At 39.8% G+C, this 14974-nt stretch overlaps 1 protein-coding gene across 2 annotated transcripts; it reads left to right on the top strand.

Moving 5' to 3' along the window:
- Nucleotides 1-3468: 3468 nt before the first annotated feature.
- On the top strand, nt 3469-9667 carry LOC146656822 (ELMO domain-containing protein 3-like). 2 transcript variants are annotated; one of them, XM_085424591.1, is made up of 13 exons: nt 3469-3577; nt 4703-5419; nt 6189-6260; nt 6375-6449; nt 6535-6601; nt 6949-7017; nt 7121-7209; nt 7418-7541; nt 7666-7788; nt 7906-8036; nt 8169-8245; nt 8353-8480; nt 8998-9667. In XM_085424591.1, exons 2-13 carry the CDS (start codon nt 5318-5320, stop codon nt 9246-9248), a joined length of 1308 nt encoding a protein of 435 aa, XP_085280717.1. In that variant the 5' UTR covers nt 3469-3577; nt 4703-5317; the 3' UTR covers nt 9249-9667. The 2 variants fall into 2 exon arrangements, with proteins under 2 accessions (XP_085280717.1, XP_085280718.1); XM_085424592.1 differs by having other exon boundaries at nt 3504-3823.
- Nucleotides 9668-14974: the final 5307 nt, after the last annotated feature.

Genomic DNA, 14974 nt, shown 5'->3' with positions numbered 1-14974 from the left:
CATAGCATCCCCAAGTGCAGCTTGTTTACCGCATAACCAAATGTTCCAGGGGTAAGTAGATGTAATGTGAGTTGTAGCCATTTAGAGATAGTCTTTCACTAAAAAGAAAAAATTCTTGGATTCTTGGATAGGAAAGAGGAAATTATCCAGTGCAGATAAGCTGTGTAACCAGGAAGACTAAAAAAAGAAAAAAACATCTCCTTGGCACTGACAGCCTTGATTTTTTTTTTCAAACCCATTTCCATCTGTGTGCCCTCGTGTGGTCTAAATTGAAGTCTGAATTTTAGGCGCATTCTTTCATCTTATAGAAAGGGAGAAAGTGCCAAGTCAAAAGTAAATTAGAATTTTCAGAACCTTATTTTATTATTTCTGTTTTCGTTTTTCCTTTTTATTTCTTTTCGGAATAGATTTTTATTTTTTATTTTTTACTACATATTGAGCAAGAAAAAGGAGCGAGAATCAAAGGTAACGGAAGGCGTCTCGATGTCCCACAGATCCTGTATACCTGAGCTCGAGAATGCGATGACGTAATGAAGATAGAGTCGGACAGGAAACCACAATTCCCAAGATGCACTCGAAATTACCGGTGTTGTGCCCAAAAGTGATTGTCTGCCAGATAGTGATTGCCGTCCGCGGGAGCGCGCGCAGCTGCTTAAAGCTGCAGCGCCCGGATTACTTGCGTTGCCAGCTACTTCCGTGCAACTGATATAACGTGGGGGAAAAAACCCCAAACACATTTATGCCTTTGTTATTAGGCAAAGGTATGCATTTATGGAGCTTTAACGTTTCTTGTAACCGAATTATGACGCTTATCAGAAGGTTGCTTTCAGTGTGTAGCGCAGTCACGAATGACTACACGCATCACGATGGAATAATTAATGCCTACAGGTTTAGTATGTCTACTCTCGTTGTTCATATTTGTTATAAGACTGTCGAATAGTAGTTAAAACAATAAAGACCTATTGTGCCAGTATCACCATGACTCTTTCTTGTTTGTTCAGAATAACGACTGAGAACATGGCATTTTAGCGCTACCAAAAAGTGATTGTGGCTTATAACTTGTCACTGAAACAATATTTCGGCTTCAAACTTGTTGGATATATTCCAGAAGGGTTACATGTGATATATTATATCCCAAAAACTCTCCAAGAACTGCTGAATAACTTGTACAGGAACAATAAAACTGATAATATGCAATTTCCAACCTGCCAAAAAGCGATTGTGGTCTATAACTTGTCACTGAAACAATGTTTCTGCTTCAAACTTGGTGGATGTCTTTCAGAAGGGTCCTATGTGACATGTTATATCTCAAACACTCTCCAAGAACTGCTGAAAAACTTTTAAAATAACATTAATACCGATAATATGTCATTTTCAACCTGCCAAAAAGTGATTGTGGACTATAACTTGTCACTGACATACTATTTCTTCTTCAAACTTGGTGGATGTTATCCAAAAGGGTTACATGTGACACATTATATCTCAAACAGTCTCTAAGGACTGTTGAATAACTATTAAAGGACCATTAATACGCCATTTTCAAGTTGCCAAAAAGTGATTGTGGACTATATCTTGTCACTGAAATACTATTTCTGCTTCAAACTTGGTGGATGTCATTCAGAAGGGTCATATGTCAAATATTACATCTCAAACAGTCCCTCAGAACTGCTAAATTACCATTAAGGAACAATAAAACTGACAATATGCAATTTTCAACCTGCCAAAAAGTGATTGTGGCCTATATCTTGTCACTGAAACAATATTTCTGCTTCAAACTTGTTGGGTATCATCCAAAAGGATCATATGTGGCACATCATATCCCAAACAGTCTCTAAGAAATGCTGAATAACTTTTAAAGGAACATTAACATTGATAATATGCCATTTTAAGCCTGCCAAAAAGTGATTACCACCTATATCTTGTCACTGAAAAAATGTTTCTGCTTCAAAATTGTTGGATATCATCCAGAAGGGTTACATGTGACATATTATATCCCAAACACTCTCCAAGAACTGCTGAAAAACTTTTAAAAGAACATTAATACCGATAATATGTCATTTTCAACCTGTGCATAAAACGTCAAATTTCAAAAATGTTGTAATTCAAAAATAATACAAAAAAAGGATAATGGCCAAATGGAAACAGGTGGGAGGAGATCTGCTTAAACACATTAGGAATACCAAGTAATAGGAAAGACAAAACAAACGGTAATAAAAATGTCATTCCAATACAGCACTTATTAATTGAAACAAAAACCAAAAACACACACAGCAACACGAACATAAATTAATGAATTAATAAACAAATAAACAACCAATAAATATTATAGGAGACATTTATTGGTTGTTTATTTGTTTATTAATTCATTAATTTATGTTCGTGTTGCTGTGTGTGTTTCTGTGTTGTTCACAACATTAGAGTTCAGCTTTGATTGCAATTTGTTTGTAGGATTATTCAATTATTTTGTGGTTCCTAACATGTTAGCATAGTTACTGTATGCAAAGAATTAATATATATGTTGTTCCATGGTTTACTGGTGTTGAGCTTCCGCTATACCCCCTGTTTCTGGTCTATTTGTTAGTTTATTTTAACTGGTGGTTTCTTCTTTACTTGGATGTAATTGTTATTTGTTTTTGGTTTTCGTTTCAATTAATAACCCTTTTGGATGACATCCACCAAGTTTGAAGCAGAAACATTGTTTCAGTGACAAAATATAGGCCACAATCGCTTTTTGGCAGGCTGAAAATGGCATATTATCAATGTTAATGTTCCTTTACAGGTTATCCAGCAGTTCTAAGAGACTGTTTGAGATGTAATATTTGACATATGAGCCTTCTGAATGACATACGCCAAGTTTGAAGCAGAAATATTGTTTCAGTGACAAGTTATAGACCACAATCACTTTTTGGCAGGTTGGAAATTGCATATTATCAGTTTTATTGTTCCTGTACAAGTTATTCAGCAGTTCTTGGAGAGTTTTTGGGATATAATATATCACATGTAACCCTTCTGGAATATATCCAACAAGTTTGAAGCCGAAATATTGTTTCAGTGACAAGTTATAGGCCACAATCACTTTTTGGTAGCGCTAAAATGCCATGTTCTCAGTCGTTATTCTGAACAAACAAGAAAGAGTCATGGTGATACTGGCACAATAGGTCTTTATTGTTTTAACTACTATTCGACAGTCTTATAACAAATATGAACAACGAGAGTAGACATACTAAACCTGTAGGCATTAATTATTCCATCGTGATGCGTGTAGTCTTTCGTGACTGCGCTACACACTGAAAGCAACCTTCTGATAAGCGTCATAATTCGGTTACAAGAAACGTTAAAGCTCCATAAATGCATACCTTTGCCTAATAACAAAGGCATAAATGTGTTTGGGTTTTTTTCCCCCACGTTATATCAGTTGCACGGAAGTAGCTGGCAACGCAAGTAATCCGGGCGCTGCAGCTTTAAGCAGCTGCGCGCGCTCCCGCGGACGGCAATCACTTTCTGGCAGACAATCACTTTTCGACACAACAGGGGGAAGGGAAGCTGAGATTGGAGGGAGAAACAATCATAAACTGAGGTACTTTTAAAATGCTTCATATCACGTAATATTTTCAGACAGGCCGCGGGACGCAATGTTTCTGCTGCATTTGCCGGAACTTGGAGACAAAAGCAGATTTATTCTCGTGTTGCTGTTGGATTTGGGGACAGACCCCCCCTCCATCCCTGTTACAGTTCAGCAGAGCTACTGCTAGCCCGTTAGTTAGCCTGGCAGCTGGCTTTTCGTGTGTCAAAACCTAACTAGGACTGGAGTCCTTAAATGCAGGTGATTGTTTTATATACGAATTAAAATGTTGTGGTGTTTGCCGTAAATTTCGGCGGACTTGCATGCAGTATATGCGCCGTGGCATTCTCCGTTTGAGGTGAAGCTGTAGCTGCGTCTTTGTGCCTGCGGGGTTGCTAGCTGACATAATGCTAGCTTTTCGGTTGCTACAGATAATGGTAGCTGTCAGAGCGGCGGAGCGTTACTGTAGGCAGCTGTCACCTCACTAAGCTGAACTTATTCGCTAGTTTTTTGTTGTTGTTTTTTTTTTGTCGCGGCTGTGTGTTTGATTTCTGTAGTGCTATCCTTTTATTTTAAAATTGCTGTGATTTTTTTTTTTTTTTTTTTTTTTTTTTTTTTTTTAAACGGATGGGAAAGTGTGCAGAGCTTTTGCTTTAGTAAAAGTAGCAATATTACGCTGTAAAAAAGTAAACAAAAAGAAAGAAGGAAAAAAGAAAAGAGTAGTTAAAGTCATGCATTGAAAATGTTCTTGAGATATAAGTATGAAAACCAGTGCTTGGGAGGAGGTATTTATTTTACACCACGCAATATACTCTGACCCTCCCACACAGAGACAACATTGGAAGAAACAGGGTCTTCAGTTCAGGTATTAGATTTTTTTTTTTCACAGCAAAATAATTTGGCCCATCCTAACAGGTAAACGCATAAGTGAACTATTTTTGTTCCAGGTGTTGTGATGTATTGTGACTTAAAGGATACGTGATGAACCTTTGCTTGTTTTATTGTTTTTGATATGATGAGCCAAACGTGCTGGGAAGAACCCATAATTCTGTGTCTTTGTCGCCTGTTGGTTGGTTTTTCTGTTACTTTTGTGTAGCCATTTATTAACTTTGCGTTTTTAAACCACTGCCTTTCACACAGTGTCTCCTGCCATACAACAACTCTTCATGACCCCACATCTCGTTGCACAGCTGGAGTACGGATGTTCGATGCCATTTCACGTGAGGCCAGAGACGTAGGGCTGCTTCGGTGCTTGTGAATACTGCCTGGGATACTTTGGATTTATCTTAAGTGCCAAAGTGATGAAGTGTCTCGGACAGGGAGAGCCCAGCCCTGAACAGGAATGTCATTATTCAGGTTTCGGGCACCTCTGGAGGGGCTAAAGAGAGCAGGGCTGGTCAGTGGTGGAGAGAAAAGAGGCAGGTTTCCAGGCAACTTGTGTATTGATGGGTAGCCATTTCCTCCAGTCAGCTCTCGTGGACTGATATCTGTAGATTCCTGTCAGCATCCATACTCGTGGTTAGACTGGCATCGAAAACCACACAACTATTGCTCTTGCGTGAATATGATGTTCAAACAACACTTTTTTTTCCTGCCGGCGACACCTTTCTAAAATCGACCAGGTGACTGTGGATGTCGTGTTGTCTACATATATGAGGGGAAAATGATAAACGCATAGATACTTGCAGTAGCTACAAGTGTGTGCAGCTGAAGCCATGGTGGCCCTTGCATCAACTCATCAGCCAATCTCAGTTTATGACTTCAGAAGTCTTTAGAGGCCAGGATCAGAAACAAGTTCAGCAGACAACGCGCTCACATGCAATGGAAGAAGACATTGATGTCGCCTCCCGCATTGAGGTAACCTTATTTGACCTTTGTTTTAATCTCATTCCAGTGTTTAGATTTACAGGAACTTAAAACCATTAAAACCGAAAGCAGCACCTGCCGTGTTGGTCAACAAAACAGAAGTACTGCCGTCTGACCATTGTTGCTACGGAGATTTTTATTGTTCTCAGAGGAATCATTTTTCCCTTCCTGCCCTGCACTTTTGTTTAATGTCACATGATGTGCTTTAAGTCCTTATGTCTTATGTGTTTAACCTAAGGTCTAAGGTCAAGGTCCTTTCTGTTATCAGTGGCAGCTGACAGCGCATTTCCTTTATCCCCAGCTTGGTTTCCTAGCCAAAACATTACCTCTAACTCCCTGGCCTCTTTGCTGTCCTTGTGTACAGTTTCATTTGTAAACAGTTGGATCAGTAAGTGTGTTTGCAATTTCGGTGCAACATAAGTCAGGTTATTGCCATTTTCCCCAGTGGATGTGCACCCTTAAATTATTTTCATAGTTTTTAAGCATAAGTGTGCCTCACACAAGAAGCATCCCAGTAAAAGTGGCATGTTTCCAAGCAGGCCACTTTCAAAAGGATACCTGTTATTTAATTTGGCCTATTATACTAAATATTTCACTGTTTAAATTTTTTTTTTAATCATATGTGTATTAGTTTTCAGGAATTACATATGGCCTCCAGTAATAATGTGTTGCTCTGTCATGGAGGGGGTGAATGCTGCACTGTTTTTACATTGTGTTTTTCTGATGCACCTGTTCTGTGCTGCTGCTGCTCTGCTGTTAGGGTCTAAATGGTTTGTCTCATGAATGTAAACCATTAGAGGAGATAACCAATGGACACTCCAATCATAAGCCTGTGAGTACACTTAAAAATCACTTCTCATTGATTCATTCTCATTAGATTTTGCTTGTGTTGTGTCCTTTTAAAAAAATCTACATATTGTCTTCTTTTTTTTTTTTTGCTTTATAGATCATGAATGGACTGGTTATTGGTCATAATGTCAAAGACCACACCAATGGCAGCGCACCACTCAGATCTCTGCCGGTAATTAAAGCCTATTGTTACTGTCTGACTTCAAACAGCACGCCACTTCCTTGAATTTAATGTCTCCAAATATTTTATTTTCCAGATTTCAGCATTAAAACAGAATGGTCTTCTGCAAACCCTGGCAGCTGGAGACCAGCCCAAGCCTGAAGGTAACATGAACAACCTTGATTTTTGTCTCTCATCCTCTTCTCGTGTGTGTGTGTGTGTGTGTGTGTGTGTGTGTGTGTGTGTGCACGCGCGTCCTAGATACAGAGCAATTATTGCAGGTAACACCTGACCCAGGAGTTATGGTTGCCTGGGTTTAGGAAGCACAGGAGGCACCCTGGAGGGTGCAGGTCTGTTAGACAAGAAGGATTCATGACAGGGGATTGACTGGGTGGACGTCACCATAGCAAAATAGCTCACCCTGTTGGAGTGCTAAGTTAAAGCTGTGAACCAAATGAAGCTGTTTGTTGAATTGGCACGTTTTCTTTCTTCAACTTTGTTTTGTTTACAGATGATAAGGAAAATGTGGAGTTGGAAAAGGCCAGGCAGGAGTGGGAGGCTCTAGAGCACACCCAGCCAGGTCAGATAAATCTTGCCGTTTGTAGGAGAATGATAATGACTTTGCTGATTTTTGGTCTGTTAGTTGATGGTATAATAATATAACTGTAATATTGATCTCCCAGCTCTCACTGAGGACTTTAACCCAACCCCACTTATCCCCTTCAATGAAGCCCTGCAGTACTTTCAGACCACAGACCTTGGGGATTTGCTGGTAAGGAATGCTAAAAACAAAACTGCAAAGAAAGTAGAATGACAAACAGAGGAAATCTGAATTAGATCTTATTCATAAAAATCACTAGTCTTAAGTGTAGTAAATAGAAAAATATAAAGTATGAGAATGATGATGCATTTGAAAACAAATAAATACATTGTTTTAATGAGTACACTTTTTCAAATTTTTCCTCAATGTCCACCTGCAGAAGAACATCCAGCCAACCATTCGCAGGACTGGTCTGGCTGCGATCACACACTTCCTCTTTGGACCTCCGCGACTTCACAGGGAGCTCCTGGAGGAGAGAGATCTCGTCTTTGCCATTGCACAGTGTGAGTGTGTGTTAGAAGGGTCTGTTTGGTCTAAACATCACACAAGTAGTTAAAACTCCTTAAGTGTTTCCAAAAACAAAAATTGGGTCTTTTGCACATGTGTGTTTTACTTTTCTTTACACAGGCCCTGTTGACAACAGCCAAACGGTCCACATGCGTGTCCTCCAGACCATTTATAAGAAGCTGATTGGCAGCAAGTTGGACTGTCCACGGTATGGCGTACACTGGGAAAACATTGGCTTTCAGGGTAAGACACTCTCTATTTTGTTGTAAAAAGGTAGTTCTCAATTCATAATTAATAATATGACATCACTCCTGTGCTAACATCATGCTGCTTTGCCTTTATTTACTTTCTTTACTGCAGGTACAGACCCTGCCACTGACCTACGTGGCACTGGATTCCTGGGACTGATGCATACTCTATATTTTGTGATGGACCCAGAGACTCTACCCTTGGCTAGAGACATCTACAAATTATCACAACACCCGACACAGGTGTTACCTGGCAGTAAAATTTACTCTCACAAGGCAGCTTGTTCAAGCCAAAGTGGGAAAATGTGTTCATTTGATTTAATGATTGTCCCTTACTGCTTTAACAATAATTCATTGTGTTTTTGTCTGTTTTAGAACTTTCCATTTAGTGTGATGTCAATCAACATGACCCGCATCGCTCTGCAAGTACTAAGAGAGGAGGCCTTGTCCAAGTGAGACTCATATTTGTTTTGTTTTGTTTTTTTAATTATCCCATTTTCAGAAGTGTGTTTGATGGGTGTCACGACACCCTCTGTCCTTTGTGTTTTGTTCATACCAGGGAGTGTAATCGTCGTCAGCAAGTGGTCGGCGTGCTGAACGAATTCTACGTTGCCACGTATCTGCACCTTTATCAACTGTGGAAGACCCAGCAGAAGACCATCGCTGACTCTGGCTTTGTTCTGAAAGGTTGTGCTTATAATCACGCTAATGCTACCTCTTACTTGTGATGCTGCAGTCAGAAGCCAATTGGCACAAAGACTGGAAACCTCAGAAAATTAATCTGCTTTAAAGGGCAAAGTAAAAAAAAAAAAAAAAATACAGGTCCAAGGTCAGCCTGTTACAAAGCCTTTTGTCAGATGGCAACCTGTGATTTTTACATTTCTGTTTTCATATCCTTAACACAGATGAGATTATTGAACTTTTTCAATAATTGGTTATTGGTTAGTGAACTGTTTCACACACCGTTGATAGTTTTCCTCTTACCTAAGCTGCAGCTTTTGGCTTCATATTTAGAGACAAATATGTGATTGGTATCATTGTTTGAAAGCAACACTCAGCATCTAAGCAAATATGGGATTTCCCAAATGTCAAGAGTCTTCCTTTAGTCTAAGTTAGGGGTCTATCCATTGAATTCCACACTGGAAAAAACACATATTACCATTCCTCCGCAAATCTCACATTTTCTGTATTTCGTAACCTTCAGAGGTGGAGCTGTTTGCCAAAAAGAACCCCAAGCAGATGCTGCGCCGGCTAGAGGTCTTCCTGAAAGAGAGGCGGGCAGGTGGAATCCCCCGTGGGACGTCACCAGACCCTGTGGCTCAACAGCCTTCTCCCAGCCTGGGGGAGCGAGGGGCCAAAGCTGGCACTGCACAGGCACGCAAGGGAAAGGAGATGCACTTCACAGGAGTGTGTGATCTACCGCCAGACATGGAGGGAGAGGCCAGACTGATCTAAGCTAGACTCTATGCGAGTGTTTCTGTGTGTGTGAGTCTATCTATTACTTTATGTGCGAGTGGCTTACTCGGAGCTAGAAGAAGAGCCCCACAAGACCATGATCTAGAACCTGCTATCTGAACCTTATCAAACACTTCCACTCCTTCCGTTGTTGCTGGGGTGCTGCACTTTGATCAGATTATGCTAGGGGATCTTTCAGAGTTATGTTTGAGTTTTGTTATTAACTTATTTATTAAGCATGGGTGCATAGAACAGATATAAAGAGGTCAGAAACTCAAGATGTCACAAAAACAAAATAAAGTGAATATTTGCACTTTTCTGTGGATTTTGTAGCCAAATCAATAGCTGCCAAATTATTGTGGTTGAAGTCTACCTGTCTAAAAGTACAAAATATACACAATTTTGCTCCAAGGATCTCTTATCCAAGTTATCTAATTGTTATAGAGAAGCATGGCAGAGAGTGTCTTTTTTTTTTCCCCAAAGGCTTGGCATTCTTCTTTGCACCAAAATACTGCTCCGTCACATGCAATGTAACTGAAGAGCAGCGATGACTGGTATGTTGTTAAAGGCTCTGTTGAAATTATGGTAATACAAGATAAAATGAACTAGTCTGAATCCCTGCTTTAGAGAATACAATAGCAGGTTTTCCATTAGTTTGAGTGGGAAGAGGAAGATGGAAAATGTTAATAGATACTGGTTTCACAGCTACACTGTAGGCTTTGAATGCAGCTTACTTTAAAGGTCTGATCACCTTGCATTTGCTGTTGGTGTGAATGGCATATGTCATTTGGACATCAGTCGAAATGTGAGGTTGTAGTCAGTTTTAAGTAGGTGTCTGTTGCCAGAGGTCTAATAGACTAGGTCCAGAGCTCCCACTTAATATGGGGGAATATATTTTAAATAATATATAAAAACATATAAAGTGTATGTGTGTGTTTATCTATTTATATAGATAAACTATATATTAGTCCTTTATTAAGGGACAGCTGTCCCTTTAATCATAACGTTACAGTTGTGTGTCAAAACACTTCAGAATTCTGTTACCAGACTAATGGCTTGGTGATGGTGAGAACGGTTTGAACACTATGAAATTCCACCAGAACAAAATTCTTAAGTCTCTGCTTTTCCTGGTTAAAGCAAAGGAGACACTTTGGCTTCAGCTTGGTCCCAGCTGTAGCCGAAGCTCTGGTTTGAGCTTTCTTACATTCCGTTAAAAAGCATGCGATTGTAAAATTTTTTTTTATTTTTTTTTTATTTTTTGACCAGTTTGAAAATTTATTCCAGTGTGTATGAGTGTGTGTCTGTGTGTGGATGCATGTGTGGTTAAAAACAAATGAGCTGATATTGATGAAGGGCGCCTCTCCCAGGAGATGTATGCTACAGTATGCAATCCCAGCTCTTACTCTAAGATTATCAAAACGCTAGTGCCGTGTGATGATAGAAATCGTTCCTAACTTCAGGGTTTGTGCACTTGTGCAAGCGAATGTGTGTGAGTATGTTTGTATGTGTGTTTCATATGACAGGAACTGACTACAGATGGGGTGCTTTCCTCTGCACACAATAAGCCAGCTTTACTAAGTACTTGATCCATCAAGCTGCATAGATGGTACTTCTGTCATTTTAAAAATGGTTCATAACATTTGTGAAGACAATATTTCTCCTAAAACAAACGACACACAGACACACACAACCTTTGGTTTGCGTTTTTAAATAATCAAATGTTGGTTCCAGGCACAGCTGGTTGCAAGCAGCTCTGTGGGCTGAAATGGGTAGAGCTCCTCAGCAAAGCTGGTTCCTGCTTTGTGCTAATGTGAATCAGTCCTCCATCTTTGTAGTCTCAATCTGTAGCATGTTCAGGTAGCACTAGTACTGTAGCATCCTATAGCCTCCTCCTCTTCGTAAAAGCTTGTTGATGTCGCGTCTCAGTTACAGTCTGTAGTGTTAATGAGTGCGCAAACTGTTATTACTATAGCACATACATTTCTTTCTTTTTTTCCCCTTTTTTTTGCGAAGCCTCCTCGAGTAGATGCACATTTAGGTGGCACAGCGTGTGTTTTGTAGAGATGTGGGCTAGGCTCGATATGTTTCTGAGCTCAAACTTGTCTTCTAAGAAGGTGATAGTAAACCCGGTGCCTACATCCAAGCAGAGCTATGCGGGGCAGAGTGCAGGTTTGTCCTCTTACTTTTGTCTTTCATTCGAGCCATCGTGCCACGGTAGACTTTATTCATTTGTGTGACACAGTACGCAGAGTTAATGTTACCCCTAAAACATGCCAAATTAATTAATATATACTGTTAAATGCACAGGCATGTGAGTTTTCGATGTCGGCATCTATTCAGACAATTGTCCATCGCCAACTTGCATTCTTCTCGTCCACCGTACAACTTCAAAAGTGAGCTGATGTAGTTTTGCCAATTGTTTGCAAGTGTTTTGATCGATCAGGAAAATTTGCACTGTTGTAGATATTTGATAGTATGTGTGACGTATGCAAGAGGAAGCAGGCCATCTTCAATAGCCATATTGTAACGTTCATTATCACCCACATCATGAAAACGGGCTTTGTGAAGTCAGACTCCCCTCCTCGCTTGAAAAAGTTTGCACCATAGTCTCATATTTAGTTTTATTCAATTACAAACTGAGGAGCAGTACAGTGTATGTAAATCAGGAAGTTTGTATATAGAGAATTAATGATTGTAACTGTATGATTGTCTGTAGGGCATTATATCGAAACACACTGCTTACCTCAAGACTTGAGACAAATCTCTCCTTTCTCTCTATTTTTACGTTTCCTTGTATCTAGGCCTTCTCTCATACTAATTGGATATGATATGTAATGTATATCCTCCACCAGAAGCACTACGTAATAGCAAACTAACACAAAAGCTGGTCAGTGTTACGTGTATTCTATTTAAAGACACATTTATCGACGCTATATAGGCCCACGCGCACTCCGATGCACATCTGCAGATAAAATTCCTTTTAAAGACATTCTATAATTGGCTGATGTTTACTTATAATGTTGAAATAAGATCGCTTTCTTGTGGCTTCAGTGATAGTATGGTATACTTTTGCTGTAATTCAGTGTTTTGTGTCAGGAAACACTCAGAAACAATCCTGTTTTTACAGCTCCAGTCACAAACAGTTCAATAAATGATTGTTAAGATACGCTTGATCATCAGTCATAATGCTGAGTGCACTTTGACTTTGGTGTATTATCACCTATGTGTATATAATAGCCAAACAAGGCCTGATTTTATCCTCCCATGTTAACAAAAGTTGTATTTTCAGCAGTAATAGATCATGTTCTTATGATTTGATCATCATTTGGAGCCGCTTCAGTTGACAAACCAGAACCAAGAGAAACATAAAACGGGTTCTTGCAGGATGTCAGATGCTCTGAGAGGTGGGGTCTGAAGTTCTGCTTCCTACAGCAGCAGCTTGGCAAATACAATCACTTCTCTCAATATCCTGCGCTTTATATGAAGGTGTTTTACTGTTGCTGTCGTCATGTCCCTCAGAGCATTTTATGACTGTACCTTGATTGTAGAAGCCCTATTTTATACTGAGAGTTATTTGAGAATACAGTATGTGCTGTTGTACATTAAATGTATTGTATGGAGAAAGCTAAATAAATGCTGTTTAAAAACTGTTTCTCTGGGAAATCATTGAGTCATCATAACTTCCTCTTAAATCTTATAAGTTAAATAAAAAGGTGGCCATCAAGTATGTGGAAAGCTTAACTTTCAGTAAAGATAACCTGCTAAAGTTCAAAGTGAGCATTAGAATGAGGAAGAAAGCTGGTTTAAGTGTCTTTGAGTGTGGTGTGTTTGTTGGTGGCAGACAGGCTGGTCTGAATATTTGTGAAACTGCTGGGATTTTCCCAACACAACTATCTGGAGTTTACAGAGAGTGGTCTGAACAAGAGAAAACATCCAGTAAGTGGCAGTGTTCTTAGGGAAAATGCTTTGTTGATACTAGAGGTTAGAGAAGAATGGCCAGAGTGTTTCAAGCTGAGAGGAAGGCAACAGTGACTGAAATAACCACTCCATACAACCAAAGTATGCAGAAGAGCAACTCTTAATGTGCAGCACATTGAAGCAGAGGGGCTTCATCAGCAGAAGACCATACCGGGGGCTGCTTCTGTCAACCAAGAACAGGAAATTGAAGCTACAAATTACACAGGCTCACCAAAAGCGGACAACAGAAGACTGATAACATGTTGGAAAAAGCATGGAGCCATCCTGCTTTATATCTAACATTTACAGTACTGGTGGTGGTGGAGGTGTAAGGGTGTAGGGGATATTTTCTTCCCACGTGTTGGGCTTTTTACTACCAACTGAGCATTGTTTAAATGTCATGGTCTACCCAGGTTTTCTTTTGCTGACCATGTCCATCAGCTGTTCGTATTTACTAAACAGTGATTTCACTGTACTCAAACGACTTCCACAGTCGCCATATTTAAGTCCGATAGAGCATTTTATGTATGTGGTGGGTTTTTGGTTTTTTTTTAAAAAGAAACTTTACAGATGGATTAAAAAGGTAATAAATGTATTTATTTTTTAGCAACTAATGAAGTGTTTATTTTTTTTTCCTGCAACTTTTTCCTCTTTTGCAGAGGTTTTTAACTCTGTTCTTATCTGTACTCTGCAGTGCGTCAGTACATTTTCTGCAGTTCAGCCACTAGAGTGCACACTTTTAACATGCTGCCATAGAGCTACATGACTCACATGGTGTTTCATTTATTGTGGTGCTGCAAAAATAATCTCACGCACAGAGCGAGTCTGCCAAGACTAATCTGTTCAGTTGCATAAGCTGAAGTTTGATCTGTTTTTCCAATTCCTTGTCAGTGTTTTTAGTTTTCAAAACAACATCGGTGAACTCCTATTAAAATTAAACCTGATCTTGATTCATTTTGCCTTTCCAGTGTTTAGTTTTTAGTGAGCCTCATAAGTCCCAGCGCTGCTTCAGTGGGGTGGAATCGGCAGTATTGGCAGGCCCCTCATCTTTCATAAGATAAGCAAATTACTGGCTTGTTTACATGCTGGTGTGTTGAAAATGTAAATCAAACGAAAGAGACTTTTGTACTGAGTTAACAAAGATGCCTCAATGGAATCTTGATACTGGATGCTCTACATCTGCGCCTAATCAGACTTGTGGCTCCAGTCCCACAGTCCCAGATGACTGGGATGTGGTGGATCTGCTGAATCACAGCAGACACACACAGGACGAAAAGAAAAATTCTAAGCCTTTTTTCCCCCCTTTTCTTATGACCTGAATCAAAATCACCCTTCCCTAACCTATTTTCCCTTCCATGCTTACATTAGCAATGTTTTATTGAAGGAGTGATTTCAGCTGAGAGCAACCTAACTGACATGATTCCACTCAGAAACCCTTTAAAGGATTAATAATGTGAAACAGAGAACTCAGCCACATATCCAGCATCCTACCGGTGTGTCAAGGCCTCTGGCATCCAAGTCAGAATGACGAGAACAGAGCAGGGTTGACTTTTATGAATCTGTTTCCATTTGTACCTAGTGAGCCTGCTGGATTACAGTCTTTCTCTCTCACTTTCACTCTCGCCTTCCCTCCCCCAACTCTGTTCCTCTCTCTCTCTCTCTCTCTCTCTCTCTCTCTCTCTGATGTCATTGTTTCCTGCCCAATAGTTTCTGATGCTCAGTTCAGGTCTGTGTGCACACACATTAAACATAATGCACAGCACTCTGCT

Source organism: Rhamphochromis longiceps, linkage group LG12 (genome assembly GCF_057381845.1).
Source record: "Rhamphochromis longiceps isolate RC_006_pf linkage group LG12, R_longiceps_female_GT1.1, whole genome shotgun sequence".
Classification (NCBI taxonomy): Eukaryota; Metazoa; Chordata; class Actinopteri; order Cichliformes; family Cichlidae; genus Rhamphochromis; species Rhamphochromis longiceps.
The sequence above is the reverse complement of the archived record's forward strand: the minus strand, read 5'-3'. Positions and strand labels throughout refer to the sequence as shown.

Excerpts from the sequence above, each read along its gene's own strand:
- LOC146656822 (XM_085424591.1), top strand. The coding sequence starts at position 5,318 with ATGACTTCAGAAGTCTTTAGAGGCCAGGATCAGAAACAAGTTCAGCAG. Across the intron at positions 5,420-6,188 it reads ATGTCGCCTCCCGCATTGAG|GGTCTAAATGGTTTGTCTCA; the intron begins GTAACCTTATTT and ends CTCTGCTGTTAG. Across the intron at positions 7,789-7,905 it reads GGAAAACATTGGCTTTCAGG|GTACAGACCCTGCCACTGAC; the intron begins GTAAGACACTCT and ends TCTTTACTGCAG.